The following is a 25,038-nucleotide window of genomic DNA, read 5'->3' as shown; positions in this document are numbered from 1 at the left end:
TGGCACCACTGAGGTGGGGAAGGGGTCAACTCTGCGCTATTTGTATAGGGAAGGGGTCAACTCTGTATTTTATTGAACAGTTTGCAGGGCTGGCAGCCTTTTAAAAATGGCACCAGCCCCTACTCCCGCATCAGTTGACGCTGTGAATGGCGTCGTCAGTGCTGCCCCCACCACGTGATTGGGGGGCAGCTGCCATGAATATGCTAAATGACTGCCCGCCGCAGAATCACGGTGGTGCGGGTTCCAAGCAAGGCAGCCACCATTTTCTGCACCCGCTGCCGCTACCGGCAGCTGGACAACAAATGCAGCCCACTATCTTCCGAAAGACTGTCAGTTATTCAAATAAAAACATGCTATTATTGCAGAAAACATTTTCTCCTGTATATATTGCAACAAAAGTTAACATACAGAAAATGGAATTCTAATGTGTGGCCTGAGATGCTCATAAATCTGACCTCTTGGTCCCTTCGAGTCTCTATTTGAAAATCTATGCAATAATTCATGAGATCAGTAGAATTTTCTGTGGCAATTAATAATGTGCAACAGTTTTGTAATTAAAACTATAAGCTCTTCATGTAATTACCTCATGATATGAAACTCAGATGTAGTAAGCAATGAGGAGGATAGTAACAGACATCAGGAAGAAATGGGCAGACACATGACAGATGAAATTAAATGCAGGTAAGTGTGAATCATCAAATAATACAGCACAGAAGAGGGCCCTTCCGTCCATTGTGCCTGTGCCAGCTCTTTGGTAGAGCTAACCAATTAGTTCCATTCCCCTGATCTTTCCCCAGTGCCATGTAAATTCTTTCCTGTAAATGAAGTAATACACTTTGGCAGGAAGAATGAGAGGTAAATTAAATGGTACAATTTTCATGGAGGTGCAGGAACAGACACCTGCGGGTCTAGGTACACAAATCTTTGAAGGTGGCAGAACAATTTGAGAGGGCTAAAATAAAAGCAAAATACTGAAGATGCTGGAAATCTGAAACAAAAACAGAAGAAAAATTTAGGATCCTTGGCTTCATTAATAGAGGAATCGAGTACAAAAGCAGGGATGATATATTAAGCCTTTATGAAACACTGGTTAGGCCTCTGTTTTCTGTACTGTGTTCAATTCTGGGCACTACAATTTAGGAAGGATGTCAAGGCCTTGGAGTGGGTGCAGAAGAGATTTATTAGAATGGTAGTGGAATGAGGGATTTCAGTATGTGGAGAGACTGAAGAAGCTGGTGGTGTTCTCTCAGAGCAGAGAAAGTTAGGAGGAGATTTGATAGAGGTGTTTGAGATCATGAATGGTTTTGATAGTGTAAATAAGAAGAAACAGTTTCCAGTGGCAGAAGGGTTGGTAACCAGAGGATACAGATTTAAGGACATTGGCAAGAGAACCAGAAGCAAGATTAGAATTTTTTTTATGCAGCAACTTATGATCTGGAACACTCTGCCTGATAGGGTGGTGGAAGCCGATTCAATAATAACATTTTGAAATGGAATTGGATAAATACTTCAAGGGAAAATAATTATGGGGCTATGGAGAAAAAGCAGGGAAGTGGGATTAATTAAATAACTTTACCATGGAGCTATCAAAGGCAGAGTGGGCTGAATGGCTTCCTTCTGTGCTGCATCATTCTACGATTCTGTGATTTCTACCTCAGGGGTATCCCAGGGATCCATCTTTGGCCCAGTCACATATTTGGTCTCAGTGAAACAAAAATTAATTTCCATGCGTTTGCTGACACTAAGCTCTATCTCTGCATCACACCTATCAATTCCTACACTGCCTCCCCTGCTGTCAAGACTGCTTGTCCAACATCCCATCTTGGATGAGCTATAATTTTCTCCAGCTAAACATTAGGAAGATCAAAAATCATCTCCACTACTACCTTGATGTCCCATCAAGCCTCCCATTCTTTGCTGCCTGTAGGTTTCAGTTCATCGGAAACATTGCTAGCCATATTCCATTTTTCCTGCGCCAAATTTCTCTTGCTCATCACAGCTGTCTCTGGTGACCAAAATTGGCTCCTTGTTTTTTTTCAATGCATCAGATCAAAAATTCTCATCCTTGTGTGCAAATACAACATAGCCTTGTCCCTCCCTAACCTCCTCCAACCACCAGCCCCCCCCATCCCCCAAAACTCTTCATTTCAATCACTCCAATCTCATTAGTGTTTTTCATCTCTCCCCCACCACACCCCCCCCCCCCTGCCAACCCTTCCTCCATGCCCCTCCCTTTGCCCCACCATTGGCATTGTACCTTCAGCCACCTAGGTCTCACACTCTGGAATACATAGGAACGGGTGTAGACCATTTAGCCCATTGAGCTTATAACACCATTCAATGCGATCATGCTGATCTGCAACCTAACTCCATATGGTCACCTTTGTCCCATATCCCTTAATACCTTTGGATAACAAAAATCTATCAGACTTTGATGCAAAATTAACATTTGATCAATTAACAAGCATCCATTGGCATTTGTGGAAGACAGTTCCATACTTCTGCCTTCCTTTGTGAGTGTAGAAGTGTTTCCTAGTTTCATGAGGTCTGGCTCTAATTTTTAGACAATGCCCACTAGTCATAGACTTCCAAACCAACGGAAATAGTTTCTCTCTATATATCTTATCTGTTCCCTTAATATCTTGAAAACTTTGAAACAACAAAAACAACTTGTATTTATATAGCGCCTATAGCACAATAAAATATCCAAGGGCACTTCATAGGAGCGTTATAAAGCAAAATTTGACACCGGGCCACATAAGGAGCTATTGAAGTGATGGCCAAAATCTTGGTAAAACTTAACCTTCTAGATTCCAGTGAATACAACCCTAATTTGTGTAATCTCACCTAGTGACTTAACCCTTGGAGTCAGGGTATCCATTTGGTAAACCTACATTGCACTCCCTCCAAGGCCAGTATATCCTCCCTAAGTTATGGTGCTCAGAACAGCTCACAATACTCCAGGTGTGATCTAACCAGGGCTTTATATAGCTGTAACATGACTTCTACCCCCTTGTTTAATTCCTCTAGATTTAAAGGCCAGCATTCCATTATTTTTAATTATTTTCTGTAGCTGTTCATGACATTTTAATGATCTATTGTACCTGTACCCCCAAGTCTCTTTAGACCTCCACTGTTTCTAGCTTTTCATCATTTAGAAAGTACCCCGATCTATTCTTTTTAGGTCCAAAGTGGATGACTTCACATTTACCTACATGGAAATCCATTTGCCACAATTTGTCCATTCACTTATTCTATCAATATCTATTTTGTAATTTTATTCTTCTATCTATGTGGTTTACAATACCATCTTTCTTTGGCATCGGCAAACTTGGATATGTGGCTTTCTATCCCATCATAAGTTGTTTTTAAATACGGTGAATAGTTGAGACCCCAACACAGATTCCTTCACTGGCTCTCCACCTCCTTCTTATTAAAGTCCATCTATTTGACCAAGCTTTTGATCACCCTTCCTAATATCTCCTCCCTTGCTTCTGCAGCACTGTGGGATTTACTTCTGCATTAAAAGCATTACACAAATGTTGACCAGAATCTGAAGTATTTCACGTGTATAGAATCCTTTTTAATTTCATGGTGAGATTTCAGTACTGTGCACCAGTGTTCCCTCTAAATTCTCTTTGTACTGGACAGGCAACATACCCCTCTGTGTGCTACTTTTTTGTCCATTTGCAGCTTACATTTTAAAAGGCACGGAACTGTCACAAAGTTGTGAGCGGCCTGTTTATTTCAATGCACAGTACGTTCTAGATAGCTGCACATATGTGCATCTTAGAGAAAACCTTGCTAACCTCCCACTGGTTTTATTCTACCTCCCCTCAGGTCCCATCCACCTCTACTTCTCAATTGTCCCAATCCAGCTCTCCTCTAACAGTTCACATTATATTTCTACTTTTATACCTTTCAATCGACCTCTCTTCGCAGTAGTTTAATTCTTACTCTCCTCTCACTGATCCCATTCTACCCCTCCTCATATTCATCCCATTCTGCATCTCCTTGCCCATCTACACCTGGAATATTAGCTCCTTTTTCTAGATACAGGAGCTCACACTTTTAGGATAGGTATTGAAGTAAGAAAGGTGTGGGGAGGATGTACACAGGCTGAAAGTCTGGGCTTAGATCATAAATTACCTTAAAAATCCTTTCATGTCACCAAGCAGTGAAATGAAACTCCCATAATTTGGTGTCTCATCAGTTATCCATTAGCCTAGACAGTTTCAATTAACCTGCAGTCTCACTTCTGGTTTATATGGATCAGCAAATGTTAAATGCAGGTGTTCATGTGACCAAGCTCCCTATACAAGATCAGTAACCCAAACTGCATTATAAATCTGCCCATAAGAAAGCATTGAGACTGAATCCATTGATCAACTTCAGCCCAGACTGGGAGTGTTTATCTGGCCATGATAGGCCGTTCCCACTGGATTTGCCACCTTTAGTTCCTCTGGGCCGTTCAGCACCAGGTTGTGTCTTGAACCATTGAGAGCTGCTGAATGGAATGAGACTGCAGAGTCTCGATTTAATTCAGGGCTAGCAACCAGAATGCTGTAAGGACTCAGCACCTTCATCCAACTCAGACACTCCCCTCACAGGCTGACTCACTACTGGGAAATTTTTGAGTCTTTACCCCACCCCCAACCCTTCACCATTGAATCTAGAGCACTCCCACCTTCTGAAGCTTAGCCTCTGTCGAGGCTCTTCGCCTGCTACACTACTCTCTTCCTGACTCACCTCTCTCTGCACCCTAATCAAACTCGCTGCCTCTCCAGTCACCCAGCTCGGTGTTTCTCTAATGACAGGTTCCCTTTCTCCTGCACTCACTTCTCCTCCAATTACATTTTCCTTCACTCTGAGCTTGCTCACCTCCAATCACAGCTGTGCTTTTTCCCGTTCTCTCTGCAGCCATTTGCACTTTTTCTGTTTGGGTTTGATGCTCAGTTCGTGGCCCATTTGAGCGACCTGTTTATTATAATGCGTGCTACATTCTAGATGACTGGACAGCTACATACACATGCACCTTAGGGGGAACGTTGCTGCATACTATAAAAAAAAAATTCATAAAATGTATTAGTATTTCTCAAACTCTTGGGTAGGTCTAGTAACCTGTATTCTTAAACTGGTAACTCCCTGAAAGATAGGAATCTCTAAGTCAACAGTATGAATTACATATAAAAACAAGAAATACTGAGCAGGTCTGGCAGTATCTGTGGAGAGAGAAGCAGAGTATGAATTACATATTCACACAATACTTATAAGGCTACGTTTGCTGACAACACAACCAGTAGGTGGCACAGTGCCTGCACATGCGCAAATGCAGGCTCTCCAACTGGAACGTCAGTGTCTGCGACATTCAGGCAGCTGTCGGGATTAAAGATGGCGCTGCTCAATTTATCACACGAAATGCTCATGGCTAGATCGTTCTAGCAAACTAACCTTACATTAAGTTGGATGGAAGCCCAGTAATATGCTACTATGTCGTTAAAGGATACTAACTGTATTCCTCATCCATTCAATATTCCAGTAATCCTAATAAATACAAAAGGAACTTTATGATTGAATTTCCATTGGAAGATAGTGAATTGGCACCCCGATCGATGGAAAAGAAAACCGGGCAGAGTATAAAATGTGCTGCCAATTTGTTATTGTGATATGTTTATATGACTGGCCAGGAGTGATTTCACCTGAATGCAGCTACCAGCTACCGCCCCAGTGTCCGCTCTCCACACCTGGCAACTCGCTTTCTTCCCCCTTCTCCCCACTGGCTGCTTCCCCCCCCCACCTCAGCTATTCGCTCCAGACCTCACGGCTCCCCCCACTCCCCTGGCTAATTGTTCCTTGCTTCGCTCCACCCCGCTCTCCAGCTGCTGGCTCCCCCGCACCCCAGCCGCAAGCTCTGGGCCGTGCTGCTTCCCTCCTCTCACCGAGAGGAGCGAAGCGGCACAGGCTGGAGGAGGGAGCAGGGAGTGAGCGGCCAGAGAGTGGGGTGAAGCGAAGTGAGGAACAATTGGCCAGGGGAGGGGAGGGGAGGGGTGGAGCAACGAGGTCTGGAGCGAGCGGCTGAGAGGAGGAAGCGTCGAGGCCTAGGGCGAGTTGCCGAGAGGGGAGAGCGGCCAGTGGGCAGGAGCGAGTGACAGGGATTGAGCTCCAGCCTCAAAGTCTCACATTCAGCCGCTTCCTCCAACCAAGTGAGGGGCTGGATGCCCGATGACGTTTTATCACGCAGGCGCGATGACATTAGCGCTGCGTGATGACGTCAGCCCGTGCATGCATCACTGAGTCCTGGTAAGGTGTAACTGCGCATGTGCGCAGCTTGGTGGACTCTGACATCAGCGGGCCGCTGTGTTGTCAGGAATCACTTTGTACTTATAATGACTAGGGCATCACAATTAAATAGGCTACAGCTAGTTTGAGGCATGAGTCAAGACTATACTTTCAAGTAGAATTAAGAATCTCATATAATTGCACCTTGCCTTAATGGAAGGTGGCATGGTGCTTTTGTTAGTGTGCTGATATCTCCAAACCCTTTAGTTGTTCATGAGCCCTGATTTATATATTTTCTTTATATTTGTTGCATTGCCTTGTCAGATCTGAACAATAATTTTCCTATCTAAATTGATCCAATAACTATTAATTAGCCATTAATCTTTGCATGACTGTTGGTGGTAGGGGGTTAAGAGTTCTTGTTTTGTGGGTTGTACTCCCTGCTTCAGTGAAAGAAATGTAATTTACTGAGTTGTTTGAGCAAATATTAACATTGTGCAATAAAAGATGTGCATAGATATGTAAATTCTTTTTGTTACAGGTCCTCCAAGCACAACTGGATGCTCTACTGCAGGGTCAAGAAAGCATCAGGAGTAGTTGCAACTTCACTGAACAAGCTCTAAACCATGGGACCGAAACAGAAGTTCTTCTAGTTAAGAAGCAAATGGGTGATAGATTGAATGAACTAGCTGTACAGGAATTTCCTTTACAGCCGCATGAAAATGATCAGCTGGAGTTTGTGGTGGAAACTGAAGGACTTAAGAAATCCATTCATAATTTAGGTACCATAATCACCACAAATGCAGTGGCCTATGAGACTGTTGCGACAGGCGAAGGTCTGAGACAGTGTGTGATTGGCCATCCCACATCTGTTACTATAACAACGAAGGATAAAGATGGAGAACTTGTGAAAACCGGAAATGCATGCCTAAGTGCTGAAATTGCATCTCCTGATGGTAGTGTGGTCGATGGGGAGATACTTGATAATAAAAATGGCACCTATGACTTCCTCTATACCATTCAGAAAGAGCAGAAGGAGGGTGACTTTACACTCACTCTCAGACTTTATGATCAGCATATTAAAGGAAGTCCATTTAAGTTGAGGGTTGTCAAACCCACTGATCTTTCTCCAACGTCTGATGGAGTCAAGCGACGTGTGAAGTCACCTGGCAGTGGACATGTGAAACAGAAGGCTGTAAAACGACCAGCCAGCATGTATAGCACTGGAAAAAGGAAAGAGAATCCAATTGAAGATGACTTGATCTTTAGAGTTGGTATGCATTAACACTATTTTCTCTTTCTTTCTGCTCCACCCCTACCTCACATGCCATCACTGCAGCCTGGGGAGAAGTTTGAACAGCTCCAGCTTGCAATGCAAAATGTATAGCGCAAACAGCCCATATGCACAAGACCTCGGCCCAAGACCTGGTTGAAATTGGGCCTTGGCCTCATCTGCATGAAACAGCAAGCTGCAGCCACCAATCAGACATCCTAATGCAGCTTGCTGCTTGGGACCTACAAAATTACAGCCGAGCTGTCCTATGGGCAGCTCTTAGCTCCACAGACGAGACTACCTTTTTACTTACATTTTTCTGAGGACCCAGAACACCTAACAATGCATCCATGGTGCATAGTCCACCTTGCTGGCATTGGGCCCTGATTTGCACATTCAAGTTGGTCATGCCTATTTCTCCCAGGGCCCTGTATACTCAGCTTTCAATGTGGTTGCCAAAGCACTGCCAGGGAAGTCCAGGTGCAAGAGATTCTTGAAAAGAATAAGTTCATTAGCGATAGTCAGCACAGTTTTGTGATGGATAGGTCGTGCCTCACAAACCTTATTGAGTTTTTCGAGAAGATGACCAAACAGGTGGATGAGGGTAAAGCAGTGGATGTGGTGTATATGGATTTCAGTAAGGCGTTTGATAAGGTTCCCCACGGTAGGCTATTGCAGAAAATATGGAAGTATGGGGTTGAAGGTGATTTAGAGCTTTGGATCAGAAATTGGCTAGCTGAAAGAAGACAGAGGGTGGTGGTTGATGGCAAATGTTCATCCTGGAGTTTAGTTACTAGTGGTGTACCGCAAGGATCTGTTTTGGGGCCACTGCTGTTTGTCATTTTTATAAATGACCTGGAAGAGGGTGTAGAAGGGTGGGTTAGTAAATTTGCGGATGACACTAAGGTCGGTGGAGTTGTGGATAGTGCCGAAGGATGTTGTAGGGTACAGAGGGACATAGATAGGCTGCAGAGCTGGGCTGAGAGATGGCAAATGGAGTTTAATGCGGAAAAGTGCGAGGTGATTCACTTTGGAAGGAGTAACAGGAATGCAGAGTACTGGGCTAATGGGAAGATTCTTGGTAGTGTAGATGAACAGAGAGATCTTGGTGTCCAGGTGCATAAATCCCTGAAGGTTGCTACCCAGGTTAATAGGGCTGTTAAGAAAGGCATATGGTGTGTTAGCTTTTATTAGTAGGGGGATCGAGTTTCGGAGCCACGAGGTCATGCTGCAGCTGTACAGAACTCTGGTGAGACCGCACCTGGAGTATTGCGCGCAGTTCTGGTCACCGCATTATGGGAAGGATGTGGAAGCTATGGAAAGGGTGCAGAGGAGATTTACTAGGATGTTGCCTGGTATGGAGGGACGGTCTTACGAGGAAAGGCTGAGGGACTTGAGGTTGTTTTCATTGGAGAGAAGGAGGAGGAGAGGTGACTTAATAGAGACATATAAGATAATCAGAGGGTTAGATAGGGTGGATAGTGAGAGTCTTTTTCCTCGAATGGTGATGGCAAACACGAGGGGACATAGCTTCAAGTTGAGGGGTGATAGATATAGGACAGATGTCAGAGGTAGTTTCTTTACTCAGAGAGTAGTAGGGGCGTGGAACGCCCTGCCTGCAACAGTAGTAGACTCGCCAACTTTAAGAGCATTTAAGTGGTCATTGGATAGACATATGGATGAAAATGGAATAGTGTAGGTCAGATGGTTTCACAGGTCGGTGCAACATCGAGGGCCGAAGGGCCTGTACTGCGCTGTAATGTTCTAATTCTAATTGTGACCTGAAATTGGTCTTCCCAACATTTTTAGAATTCAATTTCTCCCCCAAGACCCCCCCCCCCTCCCCCATTTCTACAATCTCATCCAGCGTAATATTGTCCTATCCAATTACTTCATTCCTTCAGACTCCGGCCATTTGTGCAACTTCCTTCCTATTACGCTCCCCCCCCCCCCCCACCTCCATTGCCGTCTATCCTATCCTTTAGCTGAGTGGGTTCTACTCTCTGGAATTCCAAACCTGTATCTTTCCACTCCCCTTTGCTAAAAAGCTTTGAAGCTTTAGGTCACCCTTCCTAATTTTTCCCTCCCTGGCTCTGTGGTACTTTTTCTTGTTCCTATGTGAAATCCCTTGGGATGTTCTTTATGTTAAAGGCACCGCACTAATGTTGGGTGACAGTAGCCCAGAAAGAAAATTAATTTACCAATGAACTGTACACTGTGGTCTGAACCACACTTGCAAACTGAAACAAATAAAAGGTAACTTTAAACAATGAGCATTAGCAAATTAACGAAACATGCAAGATTCTGAGAGGGCTTGACAAAATAAATGCTGGGAGGATCTTTTCCCTGGCTGGAGAGTCTAGAATTAGGGGGCATATTCTCTGGATAAGAGGATGGCCATTTTGGACAGAGATTTCTTCACTCAGGATTGTGAATTTTTAGAACTCTCTATCTTAGAGGCTGTGAATGCTCAGTCATGGTAATAAGGCTGAGTTCAATAGATTTCTGGACTCTTAAAGGTATATGGGGATCAAGTGGGAACGTGAAGTTGTGGTTGAGATCAGCTGTGATCTTATTAAATGGTGGAGTAGGTTGAGGAATCTTATGGCCTACTCCTGCTCCTATTTCTTATGTTCTTGTAGTTGAGTATAAAGAGCATATTCTGATATCCCAAGATATTGTTTTCTGCTGCTGTAAATCTAGAGATTGCCCCCTTCGTTTAGATCTGCCTATATAAAATGTGTGCTATGCAGAGTTACATTTAAATTGAATAAACCTCTCATCGAATAAGTAGCTACTATCTCAATCAACGATGAAGGTGCTAAGAAATAACAGTATTATTGACTCAAATCTGCTTTCATGAATATTTTAAAATCAGTTTGAATCATGTTATCTGCTTCAGTGATAGTGCACCAAATACAGCCTGGTGGAGCCCTATGGTGTGATTTGATGCTCTTGCTACAGTGAGAAATTCTTTGGAGTAGTTCATGCTTTGCTGGGGTTACATTGGAGGAAATGTGGCAGTAAATTTCCACTGCATTGTTGGCTGATTGGGAACTGCTCCAAGGAATTTTACAGTGTATTGCTGTCTGTGAAACCGTAAGAAATATCCATTGCGGAGTCACTAACGGTGCTTCTCAGACATTATGGGCTAAAAATTCGATTAGGGCCGTTAGTGGGTGCAGGGATCATGACATGAGATTACCCTGTGCTGGCTTGTTGAGGCAGGCAGCGCCTGAATGTTGGGGGAGTTACCTACTCATTCACTTGATTGTGGCTTTCAGCCCAGTGTGAAACATGCTGCTGACTGGCTGCACACTCAGTAAGCAGCCCAGTTAATTGTTTTGCTACTGTAAACATCCTGGTAGAAAAGATGCTTGCTAATGATAAACTGTGACTTCAGGTAATGCAATATTTGTCTTTCCAAATAAAGCCATGCACACTTAACAAGTTTTGTTATATTGCAGGTACTAAGGGAAGAAATAAAGGGGAATTCACTAATTTGCAGGGAGTGGCAACATCCACCAGTGCAAAGATCATGATTGCAGACAGTAACAATCAATGTGTGCAGGTAAGGATATATTGTAAAAGGTTTGCCATTCTTATGGTGTGTGCCCCATTCTATTCTGTTGCATTGCCATTACACATTTGCATCAATATATTCTCCTGAACTGCTCAATTGAGTATTATGTTTGCTAAGTAAAAACAGTCATCTGTGATATTTCTAAGAAGCTGGATAATCAGTAGTCCTGAAACACAATGGGTTAAAAATTCGATTAGGCCGTTAGTGGGTGCAGGGATCATGACATGAGATTACTCTGCACCAGTTAGTTGAGGCAGGCAACACACGAGTGTTGTGCTACCTACTCATCCACTTGATTGTGGGGTTCAGCCCAGCGTGAAACGTGCTGCTGACTGGCTGCACACTCAGTAAGCAGCCCAGGTACATGCATGGCTAGCACAACTTACAGATAGCCTGTACTTCTTAAAGACAGCCTGCCCCTCTTAAATGGAGGTCTACTCAGGCTGCAGCAGCTGGTGAAACTGTTTCTGAAAGTCTTTGAGGGACGGAAGTAGACTGTCAGTGGAGCAACAGGGCAGGGACAGGGATCCCAGTTTCTCTGATGCGATGCTGGAGGCCTTAGTCCAGGAAGTCGAAAGGAGGAGAGAGGTCATGGGCGGAATATACCGCCTTAGTTTTTGGTGGAGCATTGGGACCATTTTCAGGTCGGGAACCAAAATATAAGAATAGTGGGCCTTCCAGTTGCTTTTTATGGAAGGCGACCAATTAAGAACCCTCCTCTGGGCTCCCTGACCAATTAGGGAGGGTGGGTGGGTTGATGCAGCCATTATGTCAGAGGAATGATTTCTGTTTAAAGGGACCATGCCATGTTGCAGAGAGGGTCACCAGTTTGTCTTTTTAGGCTGCAGCAACCACAGGAATGGATAGGAGACCTGGGAAGGCTGCTCCCTGGGTCTCTCACTCTTACCTGGAAGTCCTGCTGCAGGATCTGAGGGGCTGCAGCGTGGTGAGCTACCCCAAGGATGGGAGGACGAGGCCAACCTCTCCAACCAAGCAGGCATGGATGGAAGAGGCCAAGGAAGTGAGAAACAACAGTGTGTTCCCTCCAAACTGGAGACAACATACCTCAGGCGGGCATGGCAGGTGAGGAGCATAGCACCTTCTGGTGCCAAGCCCCACTCTCTGACTTGCACAGCATTTTCCTGTGCAACATGTGTCAGATCAAGACACTTTGCAGCTCCACTCATTCCTTCCCCGTAGACACCTCACATTCCTTCCCCGTAGACACCTCACATTCCTATGTGAGCACCTACACTTGCACTCAATCTATTGCCCTCTTGCAAACATGTCTCACAGTCACCCTCCACAAATGGTTGCCTTCACTCCTCTGCACAAAAACTATTCCTAGTACTCCTACATCCCTGCTTTCTTGCCTTGCAGGAGAAGAGAGTACACAATGTGGCGAGAAGCAAAGACAGGGGCTTGTGGGTGGGGGGTGGGGCTCCAGCGACAGGCACCTTGTCGGGCACTGGCAATGTGTGCCCTTCTGGCCCACTGGGAAGGTGGTCTTGCGCCACGAAGATACAGATGTCAGTAGTAGCCTGCCCTGAGAGCCTGATCTTCCTGGGCCACTGGCGTTCACACATGTTGGGATAGCTGGTTCTCTGCCTGTAGACCCTCAGTTGGAAGGTCTCACCTCCTTCCGCCTGCATCTCAGCGTCCATCCCCTCTGCCCTGTAGAGGAGCATGTGGCTGAGGAGAAGGCAGCTGGTGCTGCTGATCATGTTGCTCCTGCTAATGCTGGAGCCTGTGGCAGTGATAAGGCTCTTGACCCGCAGTAGAGGTGGATGGTGTAGCTGCTCCTATGCTGCTCAGAAGGCTGGCAGCAGTGAAGTGCAGCCGAAGGTGGGTGAGGTGTTGGTCAGGTGAAGGAGCTGCCAATCGGCTGTCATGCAGTGATAGCACTGTCTAACAGAAGGAGTGCTTTGCAGAGCAGCCTTTCACCTGGCCATGTCTGCGAATCCTCCGTGTAACTGATCAAAGCTTTGAGGCAGTCCTTCCCGCTGTACGCTTGCCTTCACCAACCTTCTGGGTTGGAGACACAGCATGAGATTGATCCATGTTGGTAAAGATGGAATCCGTGCACAAAATCCCTCTTAATGACCTGCTTAACAACTTTAATTGTCTTCTCGCGTTTGGCACAGGGGTTCTGGACTTCACTCCCTACCCGAGGTGGGAGAACGTTGTGATACCGGCCCGACAGCATTTCTTTTGCAACTTTCCCAGTCCCCCGCCTCCACTGGCCTGGGAAAACTCACCCCCCACCCCTCCCCCCCACCCCCCTCCCCACTCCAAATTTCCACATTATAGGGCTGGCAGTGACTGAAGCTGTTGCATCTGGCATTGCCGAGTACATTCAGGATGACCGTATGTTCCTGCCTTATTCCCTTTATCAAATCCCACTTCACCCTCATCCCGCAATCCGATATGAAGTACAAGCTGCAGATAGTGTGACCATGCACCTCTTGCTTGCCACCCAAACCCCTTCCCTCACCCCAACCCTCCACTTCTGTATTTTTGCTTTCATCAGTGCGGCCTCACCATGAGGGATGTGAGCAAGAGCAGATATCTGATGAGAAGCACAATCACTTGATCTGACACTCGTAGCCATCAGCGCACATTTAAGAGGGTAGTATAGGGGCAAGCTCATCACGTGGTGAGTCACTGAGCACAAATGGGCTGCAGTCAGGCCAGGGGGAAAGGATAGTGCGTGTGCCAACTCAGCAGTGGGCAAGCTTGCAGATGAGTTCTGCCGCAGAAGATTCAGATGAGGACTTCAATGGGGCAATGTACAGGAGAATGCTGATGGTCATGCACGCTGAGATGCTTGGTGCATTGGCAGGTTTGCCAAGAAAGCCTGTTGTCACTGTCCAGAAACATGGAGAAATCTGACTCCAACTTAGCACAGAACAGCACTTGGAGCCTATCCTTTCCAGCGTGGAAATGGTGGCCAACTCCATGAGAGCACTTGTGGACCCAGCCATGATGCAGCGTCTGATGGCCGATGTCTCAGCTTCCGTTTGCAGCAAAAGCAGAAGCCGCCTAGTGTCTCAGTGCTGCAGTGGAAGCTCAAACTGAGGTCATGAGATCAATTCTTGTTGCCATGAAAGCCTAGCTTTGTGCCATGTAGACTTAGACTGTTGCCACCATGGCTGCAGAAACCAGTTCTCCAAAGGGGCTTGTAGGCTCTCTCAGCAGTCCAGTAATTTATCCTCTAGACTACTAGCATTGCTGAGGCACGATCCCGGGCAGTGGTAGTGGCTCCATGGAGCACAAAACAGCTGTCCTCTCAGGATAACAGCATTCATTCTCCCATCACTACATCTCCACCTGTTGCCTGTCAGCCTGCTAGGAGGACACTATGATGGTCCTTGGCAGAGGGATGGACAGGTGGAGGATTGTGGAGCAGTGCTGATGTGGGGATGAGATTTTAGGGGAAATGGAGTGTGGGTAGCTGATCATGGATAGCCCGTCCAGAAAGTACCACATATTGCAGTACTTAAATAAAAGTTGAAGTTTTTTTTTTTAACACTTTCACATCTCCCATTTTGAGTAAAATTGCATTTGGTAGAAGTGACTTAAATGATATTCTTGTTGGTCGAGGCGGACCATCATGGTTCAATGCCTCCAATCCTTCTGGTTTAGATCAGGTTGACAAATTACTGCTGAATTGAATTATAAATTGTGAATGTGCTACACTGTGGGAGTTCCTTCTGTACTGGTACAGTTCATCATTCGGGGTTCTTCACTCAGCCTGACTGAGGGGATTATGTATTTTTTATGTTATTACGGACATGTGGGAAATGATGGGGATGGTTTTCCTTTTTCACCTCTCAACTGACCAAAGACAGCAGGCTGGATTTTGTGGAAGAGGCGGCTCTGCCAGCGGCAGGCTGAAAAGACATGGGGCACCCCGCTTTGGCCTTTAGTGTCCTCCCAGAGCAAACCTCCGGTGTTTTGAAGCCTAAGTGGCCAGTGCCGGGATCTCTGTCCCTTTAAAGACGAGGATCCCATCTCCAAGTGCTGCTGGCCGATCACAGGGCCAGCAACGTAGTAGTATCAGCAGTGCCACTGGGAGCAGTCTGCCCAGCTTATATTTTTATTAAGCTCCTTATCATATGATAAAGGTTTCTCTTTGCCATTGCCCTCATGAATGGTGTATGATGGTGGGGCCATTGTTAGACAATGGGATCTGGGTGTCACGCATCTTCATTCCATTTTGATAAATGAAATTTTTCACACCCATTCATTTGAGTTTGAACTTGGAGATATCATGTCTGCCATGCCATTGTTAGCCCAATTTGTTGAAGAGAGCCATTATGAAGCCATTAATACTGAATGGGCCATTTACATTTTAATGCCTTCTGCAAAGCTGGTCCAGACATGAAGATTGACTCACTGTTCTTGTAGTTTCCATGTGCATTGGCAGTACAGGATAAGGTCACCTGATCTCTCAACGCCATCTTTTCAGGAAAAGTGCCCGTTTTGGGCTTGTTTCGAAATTTCATTATATAGTTCATAACGTCTCCATGTGTGAGCGTGACAAAGTAGAACCAGAAATAATTTATTTTAATAAAGGTCATAATATTACATTTTGATTCATAACTTCAGCATTATACGAGATTTAATAAACTTGTGTTCTAGATTTTTTCAAATGATGGACAATTTAAAAACCGATTCGGTGTTCGTGGACGATCTCCTGGGCAACTGCAGCGTCCAACAGGAGTAGCTGTACATCCAAGTGGTGAAATCATCATAGCCGATTATGATAATAAGTGGGTGAGCATTTTTTCACCAGATGGGAAATTCAAGGTGAGCAGCTAGTTTTTTTTAGTAAGCAGTTATTTAAGTTACGTGTAAGTTTGCATGTAAATATGGCCAAAATGTTTGTTAAATATTTTTGTTCATTGTTCATCAATCTACTGTAATAATTTTAAATGAGTCCTCAATAAATCCATCAATCAAGACAATTTCTGTAAGAGCTGTGCACAATGTTACTTTGACCTATTTATCGTAAAGGTGATATTGGTGAAACCTTTGTGTTTTAAATGAACCTAATCAATCCAGTACAATATGAAAACATTTCTACCTTATTAGGTGATGTATGGCAAAAATTAGATTTAAACATATGCTGTTTTGAGGGATTTTGGGTTAATTTATAATGTGTTGCTATGAAAATAAATTCCACCTGAGGGATTGCAATCAGAGTGTTGAGAAAGGATTAACAGCTTGGAGGGTGGGGAGGCAGCCTGCTGCTAGTTTGAGTTTTTAAATGGGCCAAGAGATTTTGCTTTTCCTTCAACCAAAGGAAGGCTGTAAGAAATTCTAGTTGAGGTATGAATGCACGCAGCCTACAGTAGGAAAGACTAGTTTCAAGGATTGCAAGTGAGTTTAGCTCATTAACAGAGCCACATCATTTTTATTTTCCATATTATAAGGAGCGATGCAAAATAGGTTGTATTTCACTGGAAGATTATTGTCAGCTCATTTATATATATTCATGTAAAATAAACTAGTTTACAATTTACAATTGGCCTTTCCTCACTAGAGTGCTTGTCATTCGCCTTTCAGAAGATAGGAGAAACATGTGGAGATGTATACAAGGTTACAGTGTCCAGTACACACAAGGATTCTTGTAACTACAGAATACTGAGTACAAGCCTGAAATTTGTAATGCTTATGTCCTTTTCGTTGGTTGCCTTTAAAAGACCCAATGAAATTGATTTTCCCTCCCCTTAATCCAAGTGCATGTGATATCCGATGTCCATAATATTCTTGAGGTGGAGACACATAAAATCTGGCTATGAATGTTAAATGATCCTTTCGCCAGTCCTTCAGATGTGAATTAAAAATAAGACTTAACATTTGATAATCCTTGATTTTAATTTAGATTTACTTGTCTTCTGAACAACAACAAAAATCATCTTATTGCACAATTCTCCAATCAAGATTCTGTGGTCTTGAGCTGGTTTTCTCAACTACCTTTTTCCTCATTTTTCCCTTACTGGGGGAAAAAAGTAAAGACAAGTTAGTCTGAGGTCAGCCATGACTCTCCCCTTTGAGTCAGAAGATTGTGGGTTCAAGTCCCACTCAAGACCTGCGCACAGAAATCTAGGTTGATACTCTAGTGCAGTACTGAGGGAATGCTGCACTGTCAGAGGTGCCCGTCTGTCAGATGAGACATTAAATCAAGACCTTGTTTGCTCTTTCAGGTGGACGTAAAAATTCCATGACACTATTTTGACGAAGAGCAGGGTGTTATCCCTGGTGTCCTGGCTAACACTTGTCCCTCAATTAATATCACAAAAACAGGTTATTTGGTCATTGTCACATTGCTGTTTGTAGGACCCTGCTGTGTGCAAATTGCTGTATTTCCTACATTACAACAATGACTACACTTTAAAAGTAATTCGTTGGCTGTAAAGCATTTTGGGACATCCTGAGATTGTGCAAGATGCTGTATAATTGCAAGTCTTTTCTTTTTAGGTGCTTCTGAGCATTTAACACCATTGCTGTTTTCATGCAGCAAGTTATGATCGGGATTGCACAACATGAAAGGGTGGTGGAAGCAGATTCAGTACTAACTTTCAAAAGGAAATTTGATAAATACTTGAAAAGAATTAATTTTTCAGGGCTATGATAGAGCATGACTAATTGGATAGCTCAAGAGCTGGCACAAACATGGGCTGAATGGCGTCGTTCTGCACTGTGATTCTATGGCTGGGATTTTTCAGAGGCGGCAGGGCTGCTGCTGGGCCTGCCGTCCAGTTAAGGACAGCGACCCTCCCCCAAGAGCTACAGGCACAATCAGAGGCCTGGAAGCTCAGCAGTGCCACAGGGAGTAGTGGCCACTGCTGGGGCTGCATCTGGAGGAAGACACAATGGACACGTGCCCTCACAACCAGGTGAATGGGGTCTGGGGGCACTGAGAAGGAGGGGGTTGGAGGTGGGGTTGCTGAATTTAGGTGGCACTGATGCTACAGGGGCAGCCATTGCTGCTATGGGCCCTTTCATGAGCCAAAGAGTGCCCTAAAAGGAGGGACACCCCACCCCACTCCCTGGAGCCTGTTAGGAGGCCGCCAGTATTTACCTGGTGGTCTTACCACGTGGCAGAGGGGCTCCACCCCCCCTCCACTGGTAAAATTTCAATGAAGGCAGGAACAGGCCATCAGTTGGCCCTGTAAGTGGCTCAATTGGGCACTGGGCAGGCGAGCCAGCCATCTGCCATCTTTCTCGCCACTGGCAAAATGGCATGGTGGCAGGAAGGCAACGGACCCGCCTCCTTAAGCCTTCCCATGCCATTTTGTCTGCCTTCCCACCTCCGACCCCTCAAAGGGCCCAGAAAATCATGGCTTATTACTCTAACCTGAACATTAAATACTTGCCCCACTTAAAATGGGTTTAAAAAAAAAACTTCCACATTCTTAAATTCAGATGCACTGTTGTTAGATTACTAAATTATCATTTTAAATACCAAAGATGGCAATCTTCAAATTAGTCAAAGCAAAGCACAATTTTATCTACTGCCATTAGCAACAATTAAAACAACCCATAATGGGACATCAAGGCAGTGCACCATTCTGGAACTCCACTGCTGTAGAATGTGGTATGTTCCTGTGATTACTCAGTATTGCTGTGGCACTGTGAAATGGTGCTGATCAATGTTTTGGGCTGAGAAGAAGATTTGAGATCAGTCTTTCCAGGATGCATCCTAATGACTGCAGAGTGACATTGGAAGAAATCTGGAAGTGGAGATCCTGCCCATTCACTTGGCTGAGGGGAAAATGGAGAATAAAAATGTAAAACTACTTTTAAAATGATTACATTCCATTCCCTCCTGACAGACCAAGCTAGGTTCTGGGAAGCTTTTGGGACCAAAAGGTGTAGCAGTGGATCGGAATGGTCATATAATTGTGGTGGACAACAAGGCTTGCTGCGTCTTCATTTTCCAGCCTAACGGGAAGCTGGTGACAAAATTTGGTAATCGAGGAAATGGTGACAAGCAGTTTGCAGGTACACTTGATGGTAATACTTGAACCCCCTTTCTTGCCTCTTCTGTACACATTTGCATGAAGACTCAGCATGGTCAAAACTTGTTGCATAAATTGCACGCTTGCTTGTTCTTGTCCTGAACAAAATGATAACTGCATGATTCCTGCCAAATGTACTTCACCAGTTGTCATCTGTACAAGATGAATAAATCTAAGATAGATGTCAAATTTAAGGGCTGCCGAAAATTAAGAAAATTGTGTTCTGGAGAGTAAATTGAGGGAAAAATTCCATATTTAGAGCATAAATGGACTCCTACTTAAGTCAACTTATATTTTGTGTCCTATTCTAAAATAAACTTGACAATGAGCATAAATCCTGAAAAAAAATCTCTTGACATTCTGCAAATCAGATGTTCAGGTTGTGCTCCCGTAACATGGGGCCTTCAATTTCTGTAGCTAGCGCATATCTCTAATGCTGCTGAAACTGCAAACTCTCAATGTGGGGAAATTCTGGAAACGACAATAGTGGTATCCTTATGCTCTGTACCACCAGTCAGTAATCTGCTAGAGAACAAAGGGTCTAGATGGTGGATTGGAACTTTCCTCCTATTTCATCATGTTGTGGCCTAATGTGGCAGAGTGACAGTGGAAGAAAGCTGGAGGTGCAGATCCTGTCCATCCACTATAACAGCAATCAGCGTCTGAAATAGTTTTTTATATCTTGCCAAAATGTGCTTAAATTTATTATCAATCCATTTATTTTAATTTAATATTTTTACTTTTTAAAAAAAAAAGTATGCAGGCTCCATAATTTTTCCAGCACATGCCTGTACTTTCCTTATGTCTGCATCTCCCTCTTTCCATTGTTTGAATGTTTCCTGTGTCTCTTTTTTTTTGTATTTTTATGGAGATTTGGTGGTATGGCTAATGTGATTATGTTTGCCCTTTATTTTTTAAGATATAGAATTACAATCTGTACACCATGTTTCTGGGGGCATTCTCCAAGCATTTACTGAATTGTAAATTCATCTCAATCTTCCTTCCTGGCAAAAAAGCTTTATGAATACTATAACCATTTCTTTGGTAAAGGTTATAGTATTCATTGTTGAGAACTTTCTGTGATTCAACATCTGATCCAGAATATTGACCTGAAGAAGTACATTGCCACATATAAAATATATATTCATTTCTTTTGCTGAATCTATTCTTTCATTGGATGATTACAGTTGCTTGAATTTTTTTTGCACTTTACCGAACAGGGTACCTCGTCAACCATTGACCAAGAGGTGTCAAACCTCTAAAATAATACATTGCGGTTGCTGGGCAACCGCAAGTGAGCTTATAGCATAGGGCTACTAAGAATAACTGATACCACTCCAAGACAATTGAACAGCAATCCGAGAGGACCAATGTCACTGAAGCTTGAGCTTTGGTTGGGTTTATTAAAATGGACCTTGACTGAAGTTTAATTTAGGTTTTTGCTTTACAACTGTGTATAGGGATGTGACTTGCCTTTCTATCACCTTCCCTTCCCAGAAATACTTGAGCTATTCTGCTTAGGTTTAAAGGTTTTCTGATGACACCATTAGAAGAAAGAAATGCTACATGACTTATAACAAAAAACTTTTCTTTGGAGTAGTATGAGAAACATTTATAGGGAGGAAAATTAGTTTACTCCACATAGTAATACTATGGGATCTAATACAGTTCAGGTAACATTAATTTTGACGTTTGCAGTTTTTTGATGCTTAAGGTATTACCAGATTTACCAGTTTTTATGTCTCGAAAATACCACGTCCACACTTGTCAACCATTATTTTGGATGTTCCACACAAGACTCATCTACATGGTGATGATAAACAAAGGCTACACTAGATCTTTCACCGATTGTGAACCTTTTAAAAAAATATACACCTCACATTTGGAATGTTGCAACTCCTTTGATGTTGCAGTTGCCCTTTTGGCACAGGCCACATCTATTCTGCAGAGCGTTGCCAGGCTTGCTATTTCCAAGGTCAGAAGCTGCATTCATCGTAATGCTAAATGGCTGTTCAGTTATGAAATGTAAGAGAAGGAGTCATGCAGAAACCATACCAATCCATAACAATCATACAGGCAAAAAGTTGAAGTTACAAGTTGCTGGTCTTTAGACTTCACTTGGAAGTGCTACTTGCTCTTTCAGACTAAGTAATGTGCACAGTTTCTTCCCATTAATTATAGTAGCTGGACCTGGGTTACTAGCTGACAGTTTTCTTGGCCTTTGTGGAACCATAGAAATGATCAAAACAGAACAAAGCCTTTTAGCACATTGTGTCTGTACCAGCATTTTGCTAGAACAATCCAAAACGAATCACAATCCTTTGTTTTCTCCCCTAAGTGCTATATTTTTACCTGTTTCAAATATTTATCCAGTTTCCCGTTTTTAAAAAAAAAACAATGGTCTTTTCCTCAAATGCTGCCTGTTACAAAGCATCCCAAACTTCAGCAACACTTAAATCTTTTGATTTAATAACAGGAAAGGATTTAAATTCCTTTCTAAATAAATCAGGAGCCATTCATTTTGGAATTGAGTTTGTTTAAATGAAAATTGTTGGAAATACAGCTTTGGTTCCTCCATGTAGATTTTATTGAATACAATGTTCCATATATCAAGATAGTTTACTTTTCATCTGGTTATTATAAATTTGCCTATACCTACCCAAGCTAGTGGTTCAAAAAGGGCAAACATGTGGTTAGTGTTAGAATACATTTTGTGTTTAGAATACAAACTCATTGTTCAATGTTTTTAAAGAAACTTGTTCTTAAAAACATATTGACTACATTCCTAATTTTCTGCCTTTCTCTTCCAGGTCCTCATTTTGCAGCAGTCAACAACAATAATGAAATCATTGTTACTGACTTTCATAACCATTCTGTTAAGGTAGAGAAAGCTTTACTTATTGATAATCTGTCAGACATAATTTGTATTAAGGATGCAAATAAAATGGACACACTCTTCTCTGTTATCCAGCTTCTTTAAAAAGTGAAGACTTCATTAGGTAGAAGGGTGAGCATCTGTCTGAAATGGAAACCCAAGTGGCCTCAATTGGCTGTTCTGGGTTTATTCACAAAGTTCTAAATTGACCTCTGTGAATTGTGGTGCAGATTGAGGTGATGGATATTACTACGAATAAACCTTAGTCACTTACTGTCAACACACCTTAACCCCAACTTCAAAGCACCTCTGTTCTAGTTTTTAAAGTTCTATTTCTCATATTAGAGTCATAGAGTTACATTGCACAGAAACAGGCCCTTTGGCCCATTGTGTTTGTGCCGGCCATCAAGCACCTATCTATTCTAATCCCATTTTCCAGCACTTGGCCCGTAGCCTTGTATGCTATACAATTGTATGCTATTTGTATGCTATTGTATGCTATTTCACCCTCTGGGTGAAATTTTTTCCCCTCAAATCCCCTTACCTTAAATCTATGCCCCCTGGTTATTGATCCCTCCACTAAGGGAAAAGGTTTCTTCCTATCTATTCTATCAATGCCCCTCATAATTTTGTATACCTCAATCATGTCCCCACCCCTCAGCCTTTTCTGCTCTAAGGAAAATAACCCTAGCCTTTCCAATCTCTCTTCATAGCTGAAATGCTCCAGCCCAGGCCACATCCTGGTGAATCTCCTCTGCACCCTCTCTAGTGCAATCACATCCTTCCTATAGTGTGGTGCCCAGAACTGTACACAGTACTCCAGCTGTGGCCTAACTAGTGTTTTATACAGCTCCATCATAACCTCCCTGCTCTTATATTCTGTGCCTCAACTAATAAAGGCAAGTATCCCATATGCCTTCCTAACCACCTTATCTACCTGTGCTGCTGCCTTCAGTGATCTATGGACAAGTACACCAAGGTCCCTCTGACCCTCTTTACTTCCTCGGGTCCTACCATCCATTGTATATTACCTTGCCTTGTTTGTCCTCCCAAACCATCTTTACAGGCTGTGAGATTGCCAACTTGTAGTGGATTAATAGGAAGTGGCTCTGTGTACCCACAGATACCAGGGAAGAATGAGGACAGTCCTTACTTAAGATTCTTGCAGTTAACAGAGATCACTTCCTTCCACCATTGAGAGCTGTGTTGAAACTTGAGTGGCAAAGAACACAAGAAATAAGAGCAGGAGCAGACCATATGGCTCATCAAGCCTGCTCCGCCATTCAAAATAATCATGGTTGATCTTCGGATTCAACTCCACTTTCTCACCTGCTCGCCATATCCCTTGATGTTTCAATGCGATCACCTCTCATCTTCTAAACTCCAGAGAATATAGGCTTAATTTACTTAGTCTCAGACAATCCCCTCGTCCCAGGGACCAATCTAGTAAACTTTCGCTGCACTGCCTCCAATGCAAGTATATCCTTTCTTAAATGTGGAGATCAAAACTGCACAGTACTACACCAGATGTGGTCTCACCAAAACCCTGTACAGTTGTAATAATACTTCCTTATTCCTGTATTCCAATCCCCTTGCAATAAAGGCCAACATGCCATTTGCCTTCCTAATTGCTTGCTGTACCTGCATGTTAACTTTCTGCATTCCTTGTACACGCACATCCCAGTCCCTTTGAACATTGAACCTTACAAGTTTCACGCCTTTTAAAAAATATTCTGCTTTTCTATTTTTACGACCAAAGTGCATAACTTCACTCTTCCTTACATTTTATACTCCATCTGCCATCTTGTTGCCCACTTACTTAATCTGTCTGTATCTCTTGGCAGCCTCTGTGCCCTCCCCACAGCTTACCTTTCCAACTACCATTGTATCATCAGCAAACTGAGATACATTGTTCTCTGTCTCTTCATCTAAGTCATTAATATTGATTGTAAATAGCTGAGGCCCCAGCACTAATCTTTGCGGCACTCCACTATTTACTGCCTGCCAACTTGAAAATACCCCGTTTTTGCCCACTCATTGCTTTCTGTCCATTAAACAGTCATCTATCCATGCTGATATATTACCCCTAACTCCATGAGCCCTTATCTTTGCTATTAACCTTCTGTGTGGCACCTTATCAAATGTCTTTTGGTTCCCCTTTAACTACCCTACTAGTTACATCCTCAAAAAACTCTTAATAAATTTGTCAAACAAGATTTCACTTTAGTAAAACCATGTTGACTTCTTCTAATCATACTGTGCTTTTATAAGTGCATTGTTAAGACTTCCTTAATAACAGATTCCAGCATTTTCCCAACGATTGATGTTCGGCTAACTGGCCTGTAGTTCCCTGTTTGCTTTTCAAGAATGGAGGGAGAGAGAAATGTAACATTTGCCAATCTGATGGACACATTGTACTCGAGCTCGACACTGGTATCAGACTTACCGGCTGTCCATGTCTCCGCTTTAAAGACGTCTGCAAACGCGACATGAAGTCCTGTAACATTGATCACAAGTCATGGGAGTCAGTTGCCAGCGATCGCCAGAGCTGGCGGGCAGCCATAAAGGCGGGGCTAAAGTGTGGCGAGTCGAAGAGATTTACCAGTTGGCAGGAAAAAAGACAGAAGCGCAAGGGCAGAGCTAACTGTGTAACAGCCCCGACAACCAATTTTTTCTGCAGTACCTGTGGAAGAGTCTGTCACTCTAGTATTGGCCTTTATAGCCACTCCAGGCGCTGCTCCACAAACCACTGACCACCTCCAGGCGCTTACCCATTGTCTCCTGAGACAAGGAGGCAAAAGAAGAAGAAGAATCTGATGGAACTGTTCCCGAATCTTCAGAATTTTGGCAAATCATAGCTAGTGCATCCACTAACTCTGCAGCTGTCTCTTTTAGAACCCAAGGGTGTAGGCCATCAGGTCCTGGGGATTTGTCAGATTTAATCCCTTAAGTTTCTCCAATGCTTTTTCTCTGCTGATATGAATTTCCTTAATTTCCT

At 43.4% G+C, this 25,038-nt stretch overlaps 1 protein-coding gene across 11 annotated transcripts in view; it reads left to right on the top strand.

The window, feature by feature from the left end:
- trim2a (tripartite motif containing 2a) overlaps positions 1-25,038 on the top strand; it is a 285,251-nt gene that overhangs the window by 255,167 nt on the left and 5,046 nt on the right. For 10 of the 11 annotated variants that reach the window (XM_068040789.1, XM_068040707.1, XM_068040770.1 and 7 more), the window contains 5 exons: positions 6,821-7,553; positions 11,020-11,123; positions 15,780-15,947; positions 18,980-19,160; positions 21,976-22,046. In XM_068040789.1, coding sequence (XP_067896890.1) covers positions 6,821-7,553; positions 11,020-11,123; positions 15,780-15,947; positions 18,980-19,160; positions 21,976-22,046 — 1,257 coding nt within the window. The remainder of the gene's footprint in view (positions 1-6,820; positions 7,554-11,019; positions 11,124-15,779; positions 15,948-18,979; positions 19,161-21,975; positions 22,047-25,038) is intronic. The other variant, XM_068040798.1, reaches the window with a different exon arrangement.

The sequence above is a fragment of the Heterodontus francisci genome, chromosome 1 (assembly GCF_036365525.1).
Source record: "Heterodontus francisci isolate sHetFra1 chromosome 1, sHetFra1.hap1, whole genome shotgun sequence".
NCBI classification, from domain to species: Eukaryota; Metazoa; Chordata; class Chondrichthyes; order Heterodontiformes; family Heterodontidae; genus Heterodontus; species Heterodontus francisci.
The sequence above is the reverse complement of the archived record's forward strand: the minus strand, read 5'-3'. Positions and strand labels throughout refer to the sequence as shown.